General features: G+C 37.7%; 1 protein-coding gene across 1 annotated transcript in view; it reads left to right on the forward strand.

Annotated features, from left to right (window-relative positions):
- The window catches only part of LOC133642350 (A disintegrin and metalloproteinase with thrombospondin motifs 7), a 301060-nt gene that overhangs the window by 203732 nt on the left and 78760 nt on the right, over positions 1–18568 (forward strand). The window contains exons 18-20 of the mRNA XM_062036489.1: positions 4340–4553; positions 10710–12362; positions 14557–14709. Of these exons, the coding sequence (XP_061892473.1) occupies positions 4340–4553; positions 10710–12362; positions 14557–14709 (2020 nt within the window). The remainder of the gene's footprint in view (positions 1–4339; positions 4554–10709; positions 12363–14556; positions 14710–18568) is intronic.

Here is an 18568-nt window from a genome sequence, read left to right on the forward strand (position 1 = left end):
TTCTAGACCTTGGCAAAGTGGAGACACATCCAAATGGCGTGCATTTACGTACAATTGCTTGAACTGATTATCTTGGACTCTGTAGTTGTTTTGGAATGACTCTTTTCAATTTCCAATTCTTATTTGATCTTCACTAAGTTTCTTGGACTTTCCAATTGTTCTGTAATGGTGGATCCAATGAGAGCTGACAAGCGAATTATGTTACGCTGCCAAGAAGACACAACCATCTGCAGTCAATTAAATGCACTAACGAGAAGTTAAATTTACTGAGGCCTTGGAGTTGTCAACTGAAAAGACATTCTGGAACTGTCAGCACCACATATATTATGGTTAAGATGAATGTATATAAAGGTATAGACTGTACTAGGGCTGCAAAGATTAGTCGACATTGACGTCAATCGTAAAAATTCATAAGCCACTTAATGCAATGTTAAGTAATAAACCACCAGGAATGGTCATGTTTAAACTTTTATTCCTTTAGGTAAATAATTGCAGCTAAGTCCCCTAACAGCACCAGATACTAATACTGTTTCATGTTTACAGGACATATTACCCTCTAGGTCTGTTGATGTATTTCTTGTTGTTGTTACCAGTGGCGGGCCGTGCGTTTCCCACCTAGGCTTTCAGTGATGTCCAACTTCAATGATTACCTCTCAAAATACTATAGTAGATGTCACCACATGACCATTGCTGGAGAAATACTATACAGAAACACATTCACGCCCTACTGAGTATTGAAACACATCAACAGTATACAAAACGGGTTATTTTCTGGCTCATTTAACAATCTATTAAAACACATCAGCAATTAAAACATATCGTATGTGGTACTGTCAAAATTAAAATTGCAAAAAACATTAAAAATGGAAAAATTAAATATTTGAACTCACAATTTATAGGACCTATTCGATGCTGTATAAGCCAGTGGTACCCCTCGTCGTTGGCTTATTCGAGTGGAAATGGCGAGCATTTCCCGATTTCATCGGCAGAACAGCTGAGCTAACTGCCGGGGTTGACCGACATCGTCTCACAAGATAACCTTCTTGAAAATGGCCTTGCAAATATATATCTGCCACCTAATCAACGTTTTGTTCTCCTTCTCTGCTATCCCGGTCTGGCCACGGCGCAACACTTCCCGCGTCCTGCTAAATTGAAACTAGTAAATGGATACTCACTTTGGAATAACAAATCAGTATCCAATCACAGTCTCGTTAACATCAGGCTACTTGGATAGGCTACTGTCAACAACTTGTGATCTGATTGGCTATCGCAATTGTCTATCAACTCAATGTGTTCTCAAATTCATCCGCTAACGGTCCCGGTGACTATCCAATCACAGGACGCGTAAATGTCACATTCAACCTTAGGCCAGCTAGAAGGCCTTACTGACAACAACTTGTGATCTGATTGGCTATCGCAATTGTCTATCAACTGTATGTGCCCATTCACTTACAGTGCACGGACGCCAGCATTGTTGATTCTGAAGGCCTCTGGCAGATTTGGTACAGCATGGCAACATAAGCTAGCTGAATTCTGATTGGATACAAACTAAAACTAAAAACAACAGCACTGGAAGGAGCATAATATGACATGAAGAGAATATGAATACTTTTAGATATTTAGGGAAAGTAAATAAAAAAATACTTTTATCTTTAATTATGATCATGATTTCTGGTTATGTTAGGCCAGCAGAGAAGGCCTTGCTGGCCCTGACGGCACACCACAGGTTGTTACATACTTTGTGTAATAAAGTAAAACCATGAATTGAGACTGTTTAATTTTTTATAATTGAATTTACTGTAATAGGTTGTAAAAATAGAAGTAAAATCAAGTCGTGAACTCAACGTCAAACTCAAACGTGTACAGCAGATCATGAGCAATAATCGATTGACTAGTCCAGGAGTCCCCAAAGTTTTTGACTCGGGGCTGCATTGGGTTAAAAAAATTTGGCCGGGGGCCGGGCTGTACATATATATATATATATATACATATACATATATATATATATATATATATATATATATATATATATATATATATATATATATATATATATATATATATATATATATATATATATATATATATATACATATATATATATATATATATGTATGTATATATGTATATGTATATATATATATATATACATATATATATATATATATATGTATGTATATATGTATATGTATATACATATATATATATATATATATATATATATATGTATGTATATATGTATATGTATATACATATATATATATATATATATATATATATATATATATATATATGTATGTATATATGTATATGTATATACATATATATATATATATATATATATATATATATATGTATGTATATATGTATATGTATATACATATATATATATATATATATATATATATATGTATATATATATATATATATATATATATATATATGTATATATATATATATATATATATATATATATATATATATATATATATATATATATATATATATATATATATATATATATATATATATATATATATATATATATATATTCCAAGCCCGATGATTTCACGTTATCGATGGGAAAATGCATTTTTAGACAATATGATTTGCCTGAGCGGCTAGGAGACACCGAGCGGTAGAACATGGATTAGAAAGGACAGATTTTAAAAAATGCTAATTAAAAAAAAATAAAAAAATTTAACCGTAATTTATTTTATTTTATTTTTTTAAACTTGGGACTTCCCGCGGGCCGGATTTTGGACGCTGGCGGGCCGGATTCGGCCCGCGGGCCGTACTTTGGGGACCCCTGCTCCTGAGTATAAGTCGCACCCCCGGCCAAACTATGAAAAAAACTGCGACTTATAGTCCGAAAAATACGATGGGAAAAAGCATTTTTAGACAGTATGATTTGCCTGAGCGTCTAGAAGACCCCGAGAGTAACAAGCAGTAGAAAATGGATTTGAAAGGACAGATTTTTAAAAAATAATAATAATTTAACAAAAAGAAAAGAAATTAAAAAAAATGTTTTAACTTGGGACTTCCGCCGGGCCGGATTTTGGATGCTGGTGCGGGCCATAGTTTGTGGACCCCTGGACTAGTCGACTACTAAAATAACTGTTAGTTGCAACCATAGTATACTGTATATACTGTTAGAAATGTCCCGATCAACATTTCGAGTCCTAATTTTGATACTTTGACAATAGATCATAGAACTAAAACTGTTTTCTAGTGAGTAACTAAAGTAAACACAATAACATATTTTTATAAAACATATCTTATTAAATGTAGAACTTCTAGAATTGTTGTAAAGCAAATTATGTATTAAATTTGGTTATTGAATACTACATACAATGTTTTTTTTTTTAACATAAAAAAGTGGTTAATGCACAATAACTAAACAAAATCAAAAACTACTACTGGCTCCCATTTAGATCATAGATCATTTGCCCTCTACGCCTTCCTTTATCCCGAGACGTACTTCCGGACTTTGTAAACAATATCTAAAACGACCCCAAAAAATTGTTCTGGATTCATAAGCAACAAGAACAGGGAACAAAAATAGATGATCGCAAAACCTTTGACGGCTTCTCTCTTCTTCTCATTCATCCACTTTCTCTTTGTTTTTCTTTTGAGTTACTGTATCTCTCTTTGTCCCCGCCCACAACATGCATCCACAGGCTACAACATCGGCAGCACAAGTTATGTCACCAATAACTAAAGATAAAAGTTAAAGTACCACTGATAGTCACACACACGCACTAGGTGTGTTGAAATTACCCTCTGTATTTGACCCATGCCCTTGTTCCAAACCCTGGGAGGTGAGGGGAGCAGTGAGCAGCAGCGGTGGCTGCGCTCGGGCATCGTTTTGGTGATTTAAACCCCAATTCCAACCCTTGATGCTGAGTGCCAAGCAGGGAGGTAATGGGTCTTTGGTATGACTCGGCCCGGGGTTTGAACTCACAACCTACCGATCTCAGGGCGGACACTCTAACCACAAGGCCACTGAGCAATAGGTGGACCATGTTCGCCCTTTCGGAGCATTCTGCACTCATTTTACTCAGTAAGCTAATCATCGAAGCAACAAAATACAAATTGATGCATTTTGTAATTGAAGTAGAATAGAAATAGAATATAATATTATTATTTGATTTTCTGTGGCATTTTTAAAGGCTTGTCTGATAAAAATCCAAAGCACTTTTTCCAAGAAACTACAGACATGATGGCAGATTCAATCCTATGTAGAAATAAATCCAATTGATGGAATATTGATGGTGCAAAAGGTCAAACATGGAGTCATCACAAGTAAACAATTTAACTTGTGTGTTTCTGACTACAGATGGTGGGTGGGGGAGTGGCACGCATGCTCAGCAAGCTGTGGGAGCTCTGGCATGACTAAAAGGACAGTGCTGTGCATACAAGCCATCAGCGTGGAGGAACAGAAAGCCCTACAGCCCAGCGAATGTGAACACATCCCAAAACCCGAGTCGGTATCATCCTGCAGCACACACATCCCATGCCCGGCAGATTGGACCACCGGCAGTTGGACAAAGGTTAGTCTGGCCCAGAATACTCCAGTAGGACTTTGTGAAGAAATGTTGTTATTCTCCAACTCTGTGTTGACATGCAAGGTTTCATGCTTGAAAGAAACAAGTACAATTGGCATTCTTTTTAAAGCAAAGAATGAGTGCCATCTTTTGCTTCTGGTCTGGGCCTTGTTGATACACGTACAGGAAAATATTGAAAGAACGTCGATGTATCGAGGCCTGCGCGAAAAAATGTGACCCAGGTTCACACCAACATGCCATCCCCGACGTCTTCCCGGTCCCGTTTCTGTGGCATGTAAGACATGAAGACGATGGAGAAGACATTTCTGCAAAATAATCCAAACTTTCGCGACAAATAGGACGTGTTATTTTTATCTTAAGACAAGCATGCAGCTGCTCACACCAGTGTTAATTTTGATAGCAGTTTTTAATTTAGTTTTAGTCATAGTCTTTTGATGAAAATGTATTTTAGTTTTAGTCTCATTCTAAATTGATTCAGTTTTAGTCAACAAAATTACACACCATTTTAGCTAAAATTACAGTGAATTTAGTCGACTAAAATATAAAGTATAAAAGATGAGGCCTCTTTAATGTTTATTTGAAAGCACCTTTATTTAGACTACGTGCAAAACATTTGTTTAATACAAAAGTAGCTTGATCTTATGGTCAGGAACGATGTACTTACCGTATTTTCCGGACAATAAGGCGCACTTAAAATCTGTTTTTTTCCTCATAACTTAACAGTGCGCCTTATAACGCTGTGCGCCTAATGTACGGAATAATTCTGGTTTTGCTTACCGACAACGAAGCTATTTTATTTGGTGCATGGTGTAATGAGTGTGACCAGTAGATGGCAGTCAAACTATAAGAGATACGTGTAGACTGCAATATGACTCAAGTAAACAACACTAAAATTGTATATGTTCCATTGAAAATATAGAACATTACACAAAAATCTAAATTTTTGTCCCGATTTAAAATGGCAGTAAATTTCATCATGTTTTAGTCAACATGCATTTCATTTTGGTTCCTTATTGTCTTATGTTCATAAGGGGAAACTAGTTTGTTGATGATAACTAAAACAAAAGTTATTAGTAAACAATATAGAACATGTTAAAAGAGAAAGTAAGCAGATATTAACAGTAAATTAACAAGTACATTAATAATTCATTTTCTACCACTTGTCCTTAATAATTTTGACAAAATAATAGAATGGAAAATGACACAATATGTTACTGCATACGTCAGCAGCTAAATTAGGAGCCTTTGTTTGTTTACTCACTAATAAAAGACAAGTTGTCTTGTATGTTCACTATTTTATTTAACGACAAAATTGCAACAAGACACATATGTTTAATGTACCGTAAGATTTTTTGTTAAAATAAAGCCAATAATGACTTTCTTAGTGGTGCCCTTTATTTAAAAAGTATCGAAAAGTATCAAAATCATTTTGCTACCGTTCCCGGTACCAAGATATTGGTATCGGGAAAACACTACAATGTACTATCGCACAGCCACACTAGCTGTAATCAGTTGCATATGCACACTGCACTTCTGTTTGCTGTATTCTGTTGTAACAAGTAAAATCAAATAAAAAAAATAAACTTGTAAAAGTTTATCAAAGGGAGAAAATGTTTTCTTTTTATTGAAAGTTACCGACCCTTGTGTTAAACCATTCCAAAAGTGTCCTTCACCATCTTTCTGATATAGTCCTTTTTGTTGTTGATTTTGATGTATTATTGGGGTCACCATCCTGAAACTTTCAAGTCTTTCTCTTCAGCTTTCTAACAGATGTCTAAAAATTACGTTCCAAAATTCTTTGGTGTTTGGATCCATTCATGCTTCCTCCCACCTTGACTAAATCCACTTCAGGCAAAGAAAACATTCAATGTTGGTGTCATTAGATTGTAACACATTTTCCCCACGTGTTAATAGAAAGAGACACATTTTCATCTTGCCTTGACAGATGCAGATATGTTTTTCATATAAAGTACATGAACACCCAGATGTATGTATTTGTCCCCCTTCATATACACTATATTGCCAAAAGTATTTGGCCACGTGCCTTGACTCACATATGAACTGGAAGTGCCATCCCATTCCTAACCCATAGGGTTCAATATGATGTCGGTCCACCTTTTGCAGCTATTACAGCTTCAACTTTTCTGGGAAGGCTGTCCACAAGGTTGTGGAGTGTGTTTATAGGAATTTTCAACCATTCTTCCAAAAGCACATTGGTGAGGTCACACACTGATGTTGGTCGAGAAGGCCTGGCTCTCAGGCTCCATTCTAATTCATCCCAAAGGTGTTCTATCGGGTTCAGGTCAGGACTCTGTGCAGACCAGTCAAGTTCATCCACACCAGACTCTATCATCCATGTCTTTGACACATTTGCTACCGGACTACACAGGAATATGAAATAATTTACAAACGACCGCATTTTGTACGGCTGAACTTTTGCCTGTACCAGTAGACCAGCGTTTCTCAAAGTGTGGGGCGCGCCCCACTGGTGGGGAATAGAGACATGACAGGTGGGGCGCGAGGAACGGGAGGAAATTTAACTTTAATTTTTTTATTTTGTTTTATTATATTCTTAGATTTTTTTTTTTACTATGCTTTCATTTTCTATACACACTGTAAATCACTTTGTGATTCTGTCTGTGAAATCCGCTATATAAATAAATGTAAATTACTTATTTTTCCTGTAGGCTTTACATTTCTAGGTAGGAGCGAAAGTTTGACAGACATAGCAACAGTAACTAATGGGGGCGGGCTAAGCGGAAGCTTTGTGAATGGCGAGTCACTGTGCGAGGATTTGCTGTTTTGCAAATACATAAAAAATAGAGCCAATGCTGATGAGCTGTTCAATATAATGGACAGTTTCCTCAAAGAACACGACCTTAAATGGGAAAACTGTGTGGGCTTTTGCTCTGATGGCGCACAGACCATGGCAAAGTGAGGAAACGGGCTGCAGGCTCTAATAAAGAGGGTTGCGCCAAATGCGCATTGAACACACTGTGTGTCATTCACCGGGAAGCACTCGCGTCAAGGCAGCTCAGCCCCAAACTCAATGAGGTTTTAACAGTGGCAGTGTCAAGCCTGCAACCCTGATTTGAAAAGCTGTGCAGTGCAAAACAGACTCATTGCAGCCACTAATGCTGGAGTACTGTAAAACTCATGTTCACTTGCTCTGTCTTGCCAAATGCATATAGCTCCTCCTTTTTTTTTGCAAAGATTGCAAAGTGGCACTTTTATTTTTATTTATTATTGAACTTGATGCAAGTTATTTGATTTATTATTGAACTTGATGCAAGTTATGACACTTTTGTTTTATTTATGATTGAACTTGATGCAAGTTATTTGATTTATTATTGAACTTGATGCAAGTTATAACACTTTTGTTTTATTTATGATTGAACTTGATGCCAGTTATAACACTTTTTTTGATTTATTATTGAACTTGATGCAAGTTATAACACTTTTATTTGATTTATTATTGAACTTGATGCAAGTTATAACACTTGTTTTATTTATGATTGAACTTGATGCAAGTTATAACACTTTTTTGATTTATTATTGAACTTGATGCAAGTTATAACACTTTTTTTGATTTATTATTGAACTTGATGCAAGTTATAACACCTTTGTTTTATTTATTATTGAACTTGATGCAAGTTATTTTATTTGATATTGAACTTGATGCAAGTTATACCACAGCTGCACAGTTATTTTATTTATTATTGAACTTGATGTTATTTTATGTTATTGAGTTTGAATGTATACAACTTGATGTTGCTTGATGTTCAATACATTTGAAAATGTTATGCTTGGCATTAGCGTTCTGTTGGGGCGATGGGGGCAGGTGGGGCTTGAAAACTCCCCCTTGTCCAAAGTGGGGGATGACAAAAAAAGTTTGAGAACCACTGCAGTAGACACACCAATGAGTTCATAGATGTATAATAAAACCCCTCTTAGTAAGTCATCGTTGGTTATATTTGTTATATCTTAATCATCACTCAAGAACATATAACATGTAAATGTGACAAATGTAGCCATCAGGTAATTTCCATCTATAGTCCCCAGCAGGTTGATGATATATACAACAAGGTCCATAAAAAGTTAAGCTAGATAGCACCAACATCAGACATAAAGAGTACCATAATAGGACACAGGATCAGATATAATAATCAATATGAAATAAAATGGAGAGCCATAGAAAAAAGTAGGTTGTTGCATGACATCAGCCCAGGACAGGTCAAGAATGAAGTCACCATAGTAGTTTAAGTTGGAAATGTTCTAGAATGCTAAAGCGCAAGTGTGCTAGATTGTTGCATATAATAAGTGGAAAAAATTATGAATACATAACTTGTAGAATAGAAATAGAAATCAATTGGAAATAATTGAACGTATATCCTACTGTATGCTACTGCCCCAATGATGACGTATCACGTATAATGCATCAGATACGATAAAAAATAAGCCCACAAGCTAGTGAAAATTACTAAAAAAAACAAAAGTCTTCAGAAAACTTTTCTGCAAAGGCGTAAAGACCACGGCGCCCACTAATTCAACGATTCAGTGAGTTGTATTTTTCATGCACTTATTGTTGCTTACTTATTTGCCACACGGAAAAGGCCATAACGGGAAAATAATGCCTACTAAACCGGTGCCTGGTGCAAAAAAGGTTGAAGACCTCCGGTCTAGATAATATTTATTGGATTTGCTTTGGTATACATTTTGCTCCATAGTCACTTTTAATAAACTGATTTTTGAGTCTGCCAGCAAGATGTTCTGTTCTAGAGGCGTTCCCAGATTGCAAATGAAACCAGCCCCATCCTCCCCAAAAGTTTCATAATTTAAAAAGTACACTTTTTCACGAGAGAAAAGCACTATATAAATATAAGTCACTTCACTTCACTTAAAAAATATATCTTGAAGTCGTCTCCGCTATTTTTTTTTTTCAGACACGACCAAAAATAAACTTTATTTACATTACATAGTCACTCAGTCACAACATCAGATACACTTGCACAATCTCTGGTCAATTGCATAAAACATCTCTTTTTCTTCCCTTATTATGTATTTTACTAGGTACTGCTTTATATTTCCTGTATTTTATATTATTACTTTAAACTGTTTAATTTTTTAATTTTTTTATCGTGTAAAGCGTCTTGAGTGCTCTGAAAAGCGCTATACTAAATAAAATGTAATATTATTATTATTATTATTTAGCAGCATTTATGTCGTGTTATTAGGCACATGCAGTAGCAAGGGAATTCACATGGCCCCATTCATCGTGGTTTAACTGACACATGAAACGTGACAAATGGACGGCGTGGCGAAGTTGGTAGAGTGGCCGTGTCAGCATCGGAGTGTTGCTGGTTACTGGGGTTCAATCCCCACCCTTCTACCATCCTAGTCACGTCCGTTGTGTCCTTGGGCAAGACACTTCACCCTTGCTCCTGATGGCTGCTGGTTAGCGCCTTGCATGGCAGCTCCCGCCATCAGTGTGTGAATGTGTGTGTGAATGGGTGAATGTGGAAATACTGTCAAAGCGCTTTGAGTACCTTGAAGGTAGAAAAGCGCTTTACAAGTATAACCGATTTATTTATTTATTTAAATTGGGGGGTGCACTATCCACTTTAGCTGCCAGATGGCAGTAGAGCGTTGAATATCTTACAATGTGTTTTCCTCTTTTGACCACAGTGTAAATTGCTTTGTAGAGTGACACTTTCCATAATTTTCAGCAGACTGCATTTTACAACATGAATAACCCCCCCCCCCCCCCCCACCTTCCTCTCTCACGACATCCACCCAGGAACAGGGTCGTATGAATCCCTTCCTTACTGTACCAAGACTACATGAAAATATTACTTTATATCTTACATTTTATTTCTGTGATTCCTCATGGGGCGGAGAGCTGAACTTAATGTCTGAAAAAGGGCTTCCATGTTGCTGTGACGTCATAGCCAGACTGCAAACCGTGGCATACAAAACTTTGAACAAGCTCACACCAAAATGTGTGAACCTTATGATTTTACGCTTTGGTATCGTTGAACAGGAGTATCCAACTTTGTAACAATGTTTGGAAGTCAGAAAAGACTAATTCTTTGGTTGTCCCTTTTAATGATGATTAAATGTATTTAATCCTCTTTCATGCAGTGCTCACAAACCTGCGGAAGTGGAGTCCGTCGCCGTAATGTCACCTGCTCCAGGAACACTGGTGTGGACTGTGACCTGCTAAAGAAACCCCACTCTCTCAGTACTTGTAACATCCAAGACTGTCCGCTGGTTGTGGATAACTTCGGAGATATTGACTGGTCTGGAAGTGGGTGGACAGGCAGAGAAGTGTTCAACGAAATCCACTCCGTACCTAAACCCCCTGCTAAGCACGGCCCGTCCAAAGTCAAATCAAAAAATCCAAATGATTCGAATAACATTTTTGAAGACTTCCATTACCACAATAGGATAGACAGCGAAGAGGATTCTCTTGAAAAAAGCCTAAAAGTGGATGACTTTTACTACGACTACAACTTCATCAAATTTCATGAAGATTTATCGGATGAGAGTGATGGAACAGTTTCAAAGGACAGTCAGGAAATGGGTTTTCAACAAGAGGACGAGCCACCCCACAGTGGGAAGGGCAGCAGTCCTTTGATACCTGCAGAGCCACTAATCATCGATCTCAACAATGTGAAGAACAGTGGAAACACTGGAACAAAAGAACCCACTCAAATACATTCTGAATGGGTCGATGATTACCTCTTTCAAGATTATCTTCTGCCTGTGTCCACAACTCAGTCACCACCGTCGTCAACAGAGCATTCATCCATACTTGAAGAGAGATACGACAATCTCCAGGGGTTCGAAAATATTAGCACAGGAACCCCTCAGGAAGTGACGAGCAGGCAGCCTGCTAAGAGGGAGAATATTGGGCATGACAGGGAACAGGCTGAAAATAACCGGGATTCCATTGGGGAGGAAAATCACACAGAAAAATTCACTGCGACTCCAACTCATGCTGCTTCAACCCTTGGACTTCATGCTGAGAACAGTCACACCGTTACCCAGACAATGAGCACCCGAGAGGAGGATGACTTACGATTGCAGAAAACTTACACCACAACACCATATTATCCTCGTAGTTTTATGAGCCCCTCCATGCCAGGGACTGAAAGAAGTCAAATAAAAATGACCACGCATGCAGTCCAAAGGGAAGAAAATAGATTAGAAGTACCTAATATACAAATTAAGAACAAATCAACAGTATTTTCACCGGCACTTGTACTGGAAGAGTTGGATCCCTCTCCTCACAATACAGATGTGACTGCTATTAAACATGATAGTTCAGGACTGTCTCACCATGGCCTCAATACAACTTCATTACTTCCCTCTGAGAGTTCAATTCCTCCCCTTCTTTCCCCAGACTTACCAATGCCAAGTAATCAAAATGTCCCTGATGATACAATATTGTCTACTGGAAGAGAATTTATACGTCCTACTATCCAGGAAGAATACTCTCAGCCTTCACCAAATTATTTTGATCAAACTACAGCGGAACCGACGCCATCCAAACCTGTACTTGCAGATCCATTCTTTATTTTAGATGACTATGACTACAACGAAGTAACAATTCCCCCTGTGGTGAGGTCTGATGTTGGGACTGATTCCTCCACTTCACCCAGTCCTCAACCCATGACCACGCAAGCCGCAAGTGTTTTGCCAAGCCGGAATCGACATTTTTGGCCACTTCCTTTGACAACGTCAAGCCCCGCACAAGTCACAGCCTACTGGGTCACTGGCAACTGGAGCTCGGTGAGTGTGCATGCATCTATTTCCATTCTGTTGTTGCATTGTAGCAGAGGAACAAAGCCTCGCTCTGTCTCTCTAGTTTTTTTTTCCTGTCTGATTCTGGTCACTGCACATTTTCAATTATTTTCAGATTGTATGTCGGTAAGGGACAATAGATATACTCTATGGGCCTGATTTACTATGATCCAAACACCCCGCGATAAACAGCATGTGCAATCTATAAAATAGCGTGTACTATTAGTCGGTGTGTTGCGTACGATCTACTAAGATTGTGTGTGCAAAAGTGGAGCAGACCGCCTTATCTAAATGAGGAATGTGTGTGTACTATACGGGGCATCAGCACGAAGACACTCATGTACTGCACATCCATGTTATCATGCTTCTACCTATGGCGTTTGCTGTGTTTACAAACAAGCAGGAGACATGTTCCACTTTTTATGGGCATTTTAGAAGCAGTCCTGCATTGCATCGACATTGACACCGCTTATGTTTCTGTTTTGTTTTTTGTTTTCCTTGGGAGGGAGGCTGCACAACTGTGCTCAAAACGCAAAAAATGCAAACTCCAAGAAGTTTTTATCATATAGGATGTTTGTTAGTAATATATAGTATATGTGGGGGAAAAATGAACTTCATAAAAAAACATTAAATGACACATAAAGGCCATAACGCGTAAATTGATGCATTATGGTGAAGATGTTATGCAAAATTCATTTTAATAAGCCCGTTAATTAACTCTAAAGGCTTAGTTGGCCACATTCGTGGACAGCACCTTTTAGCTCTTATTTCCAAAATTGTGTACACTACTGAATTGGGGTCTTATGTGCTTATGTGGACACTTATACTGTCCTGGTGAGATGCATGATTTATGATCTATAATAAACTTACAGGAAGCGAGGAAGCTTTTATATGATATATTTGATATGATATATCACGTATAAGGTCTGTATTTTGCACGTGCATGTCATATATAAATATTATTTCCAGCTAAGTGTAATTGTAATTAATAGAAACAGAGTGATGACATAACTGCATTTCACCTTACACTGCGCACAAAAAAAAAATTATTTTCTTGCTCTGAGATGTTACAGTACATCATGTTGGCAGTTTTCAACCTCTTGATCTAATATGAATGCTAATTAAAATGCATTTTTTTCACATCTTTATATCCACAAATTAACCAATCAATACAGGTATCGATAAGGAATATCGATAAAGGTATCGTATCGATACATTCTTAACGATATGCATTCTTAGATCCCATTGGAACATGCTTCCGACTTCCGGCAACAAATGTTTGTTCCCACTTCCGGAAAAAAACGTGTGTGTGTGTTCTAATGGTTTATAGTTGTATTGTTGAGGTTTATTGCGAACATGTACACAGTTACACCATGATCACGGCAGACTTGGTTATAGAGGACGAAGACGACTGTTTTTGGACAAATGAGGATTCGCAACCTTATCTTTTTTAACCTGAATATAAGGAGGATGAACTGCTGGTTCTCGAAGTGAGCACTGAGAGAGAGTGAAATGTTGGAGCAGACGGAAGCCGAGAGAGTGAGGTCGGTGTCACTTGATGTTGCAAATGTGGAACTTGGAGACAAGCTATGCCGACATAAATGGCGTGCATACCCAAAATCGACTGGAAAAAACTTCTCCAGCCAGAAGGACCAAACGCACAACTGTCCATTGAGTGTTGTCACTACAATATTGATCATTAAACATGCAGCACATTCTGCTTGTTTTTACAACTACAGTACATACGCTGTCGAGCTAGCTTTGTACAAACAAAAATGTACACATGTGGGGTAATACTTTACAGATACTGTAATACATGCATTAGTGCATTAGAAACTCAAAAGCCATTCAGGTGCTGACGCAAAAGCTTTTACAATAACAATGTCGCTGCAGCTTCGTTATTATCCAGGTTACGGAACGTAAATTAAGTATTTTTGATGGTTTTTGTATGCATTTTTAAAGTGATTTGGAGGCAGTATGGATTGCTCCCATTAGCTGCATTACCAGCCACCGAGAATGATTATTACAAATTAGAATGCAAAGAAAAAAGCAATAGGCAACATTTAAAAAAAAAAAAAAGTCCAGTTCCCCTAAGAACTTTGTTTAAAAAGTTCAGCTCTGTTCCTCATCTAGTGCACAACCTATTTTTCTCGTTGCAATATTGCACCATATTTCTGGGCAGTGCTCCACAAGCTGTGGTCTGGGTGCCATCTGGAGGACTTTGGCCTGTAGTACTGGATCCGAGTCCAATTGTGACCCAGCCAAGAGGCCCACACCTGCCCAACGCTGTTACCTACGACCCTGCTCAATGTGGAAAATTGGGGAATGGACTAAGGTAAGATCGGTCTTGTCTTACTATAGAAGTGCATTTTCTTTTCTCCTCCTTTGGGCACAGAAGACATTCTGCAAGAATGTGTTTTGCTTAAATCAATGCTTAGTTTGTCTGAAGTATCCAGACTGACATATCTCTGTCACTAATGGGGACAGTGGTCATCTTTGCACTGTCCCCTCAGTGCCAACACACAGTTGACAAAGTCAATGTGATGTATTCTCGTCTAATTGCTTGTATTCCCTGGCGTGACTTCCCCGAAAAACTGTGTTGGTCAGCCAAGCCAAGATGGCTGTTGTGCAGCAAGCAGCGCGCAAACTATCTGAGTACGCAAGAGGCCTAGATTTTCCTGCAAAAAGCAGATACGAGCAAAAAAATCTAACTACGCAATGGAATAGATCCCTATACTTTAGCAAAAAATGATTTGTCGAGTGATACCAAGGATTATCTGACGGTAGCGTTCTTAGACATATGAAACTATATGGTGCTCCAGACATGATTCTACACAACAGAACAGATGAAAAGTTGGTGTATGGCTAGGTCAAGGAAATTGGTGTCAAGACACTGCCGGATAAATATTTATTGTTTTTGCTCGGGTGAGGTTTAACTTCGCCATGTTTTTTGTTGCTGTTGCACGCGCCGGTTTGTTTTTCCCATCTTCATCAAAATATCACTCTATATCAGGGGTCCCCAAACTAAGGCCCGCCAGCGTCCAAAATCTGACCCATGCGAAGTACCAAGTAAAAAAAAAATAAAAATAAAAAAAAAATATATATATATATATATATATATATATATATATATATATATATATATATATATGTATGTATGTATGTATGTATGTATGTATATATATATATATATATATATATATATATATATATATATATATATGTATATATATATATATATATATATATGTATATATATATATATATATATATATATATATATATGTATATATATATATATATATATATATATATATATATATATATATATATGTATATATATATATATATATATATATATATATATATATATATATATATATATATATATATATATATATGTGTGTATATATGTGTATATATGTGTGTATATGTGTGTATATATGTGTATATATATATGTATGTGTATATATGTGTATATATATATATGTGTGTATATATATCAATCAATCAATCAATCAATGTTTATTTATATAGCCCTAAATCACTAGTGTCTCAAAGGGCTGTACAAGCCACAACGACATCCTCGGTGTCGAGTGGGTCTGATATAATATTGTGAAAGTCCAACACATCAGCGAAAGTCCAGTCCATGGTGGGGCCAGCGGGAACCATCCCGAGTGGAGACGGGTCAGCAGCGTAGAGATGTCCCCATCTGATGGACAGGCTAGCGGTCCACCCCGGAGCAGAGTAGAAAAGAAAAGAAAAGAAACGGCAGATCAACTGGTCTAAAAAGGGAGTCTATTTAAAGGCTAGAGTATACAAATGAGTTTTAAGATGAGACTTAAATGCTTCTACTGAGGTAGCATCTCTAACTTTTACCGGGAGGGCATTCCATAATATTGGAGCCCGAATAGAAAACGCTCTATAGCCCGCAGACTTTTTTTGGGCTCTGGGAATCACTAATAAGCCGGAGTTCTTTGAACGCAGATTTCTTGCCGGGACATATGGTACAATACAATCGTCAAGATAGGCAGGAGCTTGACCGTGTAGTATTTTATACGTAAGTAGTAAAACCTTAAAGTCGCATCTTAGGTGCACAGGAAGCCAGTGCAAGTGAGCCAGTATAGGCGTAATATGATCAAACTTTCTTGTTTTTGTCAAAAGTCTAGCAGCCGCATTTTGTACCATCTGTAATCTTTTAATGCTAGACATAGGGAGACCCGAAAATAATACGTTACAGTAATCGAGACGAGATGTAACGAACGCATGGATAATGATCTCAGCATCGCTTGTGGACAAAATGGAACGAATTTTAGCGATATTACGGAGATGAAAGAAGGCGTTTTAGTAACACTCTTAATGTGTGACTCAAACGAGAGAGTTGGGTCGAAGATAATACCCAGATTCTTTACCGAGTCACCTTGTTTAATTGTTTGGTTGTCAAATGTTAAGGTGGTATTATTAAATAGATGTTGGTGTTGAGCAGGACCGATAATCAGCATTTCCGTTTTCTTAGCGTTGAGTTGCAAAAAGTTAGCGGACATCCATTGTTTAATTTCATTAAGACACGCCTCCAGCTGACTACAATCCGGCGTGTTGGTCAGCTTTAGGGGCATGTAGAGTTGGGTGTCATCAGCATAACAGTGAAAGCTAACACCGTATTTGCGTATAATGTCACCTAGCGGCAGCATGTAAATACTAAAGAGTGCAGGGCCAAGAACTGAACCCTGGGGAACTCCGCACGTTACTTAACATAGTCCGAGGTCACATTGTTATGGGAGACACACTGCATCCTGTCAGTAAGATAAGAGTTAAACCAAGACAAGGCTAAGTCTGACATCCCAATACGCGTTTTGATACGCTCTAATAAAATATTATGATCAACAGTATCGAAAGCGGCGCTAAGATCAAGAAGCAGCAACATAGATGAAGCATCAGAATCCATCGTTAGCAATAGATCATTAGTCATTTTTGCGAGGGCTGTCTCCGTAGAGTGATTTGCCCTGAAACCGGATTGAAAAGGTTCACAGAGATTGTTAGTCACTAAGTGTTCATTTAGCTGCTGTGCGACAATTTTTTCGAGAATTTTCGAGATAAACGGTAGGTGGGACACCGGCCGGTAGTTCACCATGAGGTCAGGATCGAGGTTAGGTCTTTTGAGTAGAGGATGAATAACCGCTTTTTTGAATGCTAGAGAACAGTACCAGAGGAAAGTGATAGGTTTATAATATTTAACACTGATGGACCTAATAAAACAAAAAGCTCCTTGATAAGTTTCCCAGGAATTGGGTCAAGTAAACATGTTGTTTGTTTTGTCCCATTTACACATTTTAACAATTCCTCCAATGTTATTTCATCAAAGAGAGAGAAACTATTTTGGAGGGCAATGTCCGTCGTATATACAGTCATATTTGTGTTAATAGAACCCAGTTGTGGCTGGATGCATTGTCTTTAATCTCTTTCTGATGAGTTCAATTTTCTTATTAAAGAAATTCATAAAGTCATCTGCTGAGTGGGTGGAGCTACTGGGAGGAGTCCCTTGTTGGGTTAGCGATGCTACTGTACTAAACAAAAATTTAGGATAATTTTTGTTGAGGTGGATGAGATTTGAGTAATATTTAGCTTTAGCTGAGGTAAGCATGCGTTTATAAGTTATTAAACTATCACTCCATGCTTGATGGAAAACCTCAAGTTTAGTCGCACGCCATTTGCGTTCCAGCTTTCTACATGATAATTTCTGGGCTTTAGTTTCTTCTGTAAACCATGGGGTACGCCTTTTAGGGGCCCTTTTTAGCTTTAGCGGTGCTACAATATCAATGGTGTCGCGCAGGGCGTCGTTAAAGTTGTTAGTGAGGTTATCAATAGAGCCCACATAATTTGGGAAAGGTGCCATTACTGAAGGCAGTAGGTCAGTAAGAGTCGTCGTTGTGGCAGTATTAATGTTGCGGCTGCTATAGTAGTTATTATTATTATTATTAGTTTGTTGACAATGAGTCCGAACTTCGAATTTTATAAGGTAATGATCGGACATTACTTTAGTGTACGGGAGTATCGTAACTTTAGAGGTGGTGACACCCCTGACAAGCACTAGATCTATCGTATTACCGTTGCGATGCGTGGGTTCATTTATTATTTGTGTAAGACCACAGCTATCAATTATAGTCTGGAGCGCCACGCATGGAGGGTCCGATGGG

The sequence above is a fragment of the Entelurus aequoreus genome, linkage group LG02 (assembly GCF_033978785.1).
Source record: "Entelurus aequoreus isolate RoL-2023_Sb linkage group LG02, RoL_Eaeq_v1.1, whole genome shotgun sequence".
Lineage (NCBI taxonomy): Eukaryota > Metazoa > Chordata > Actinopteri > Syngnathiformes > Syngnathidae > Entelurus > Entelurus aequoreus.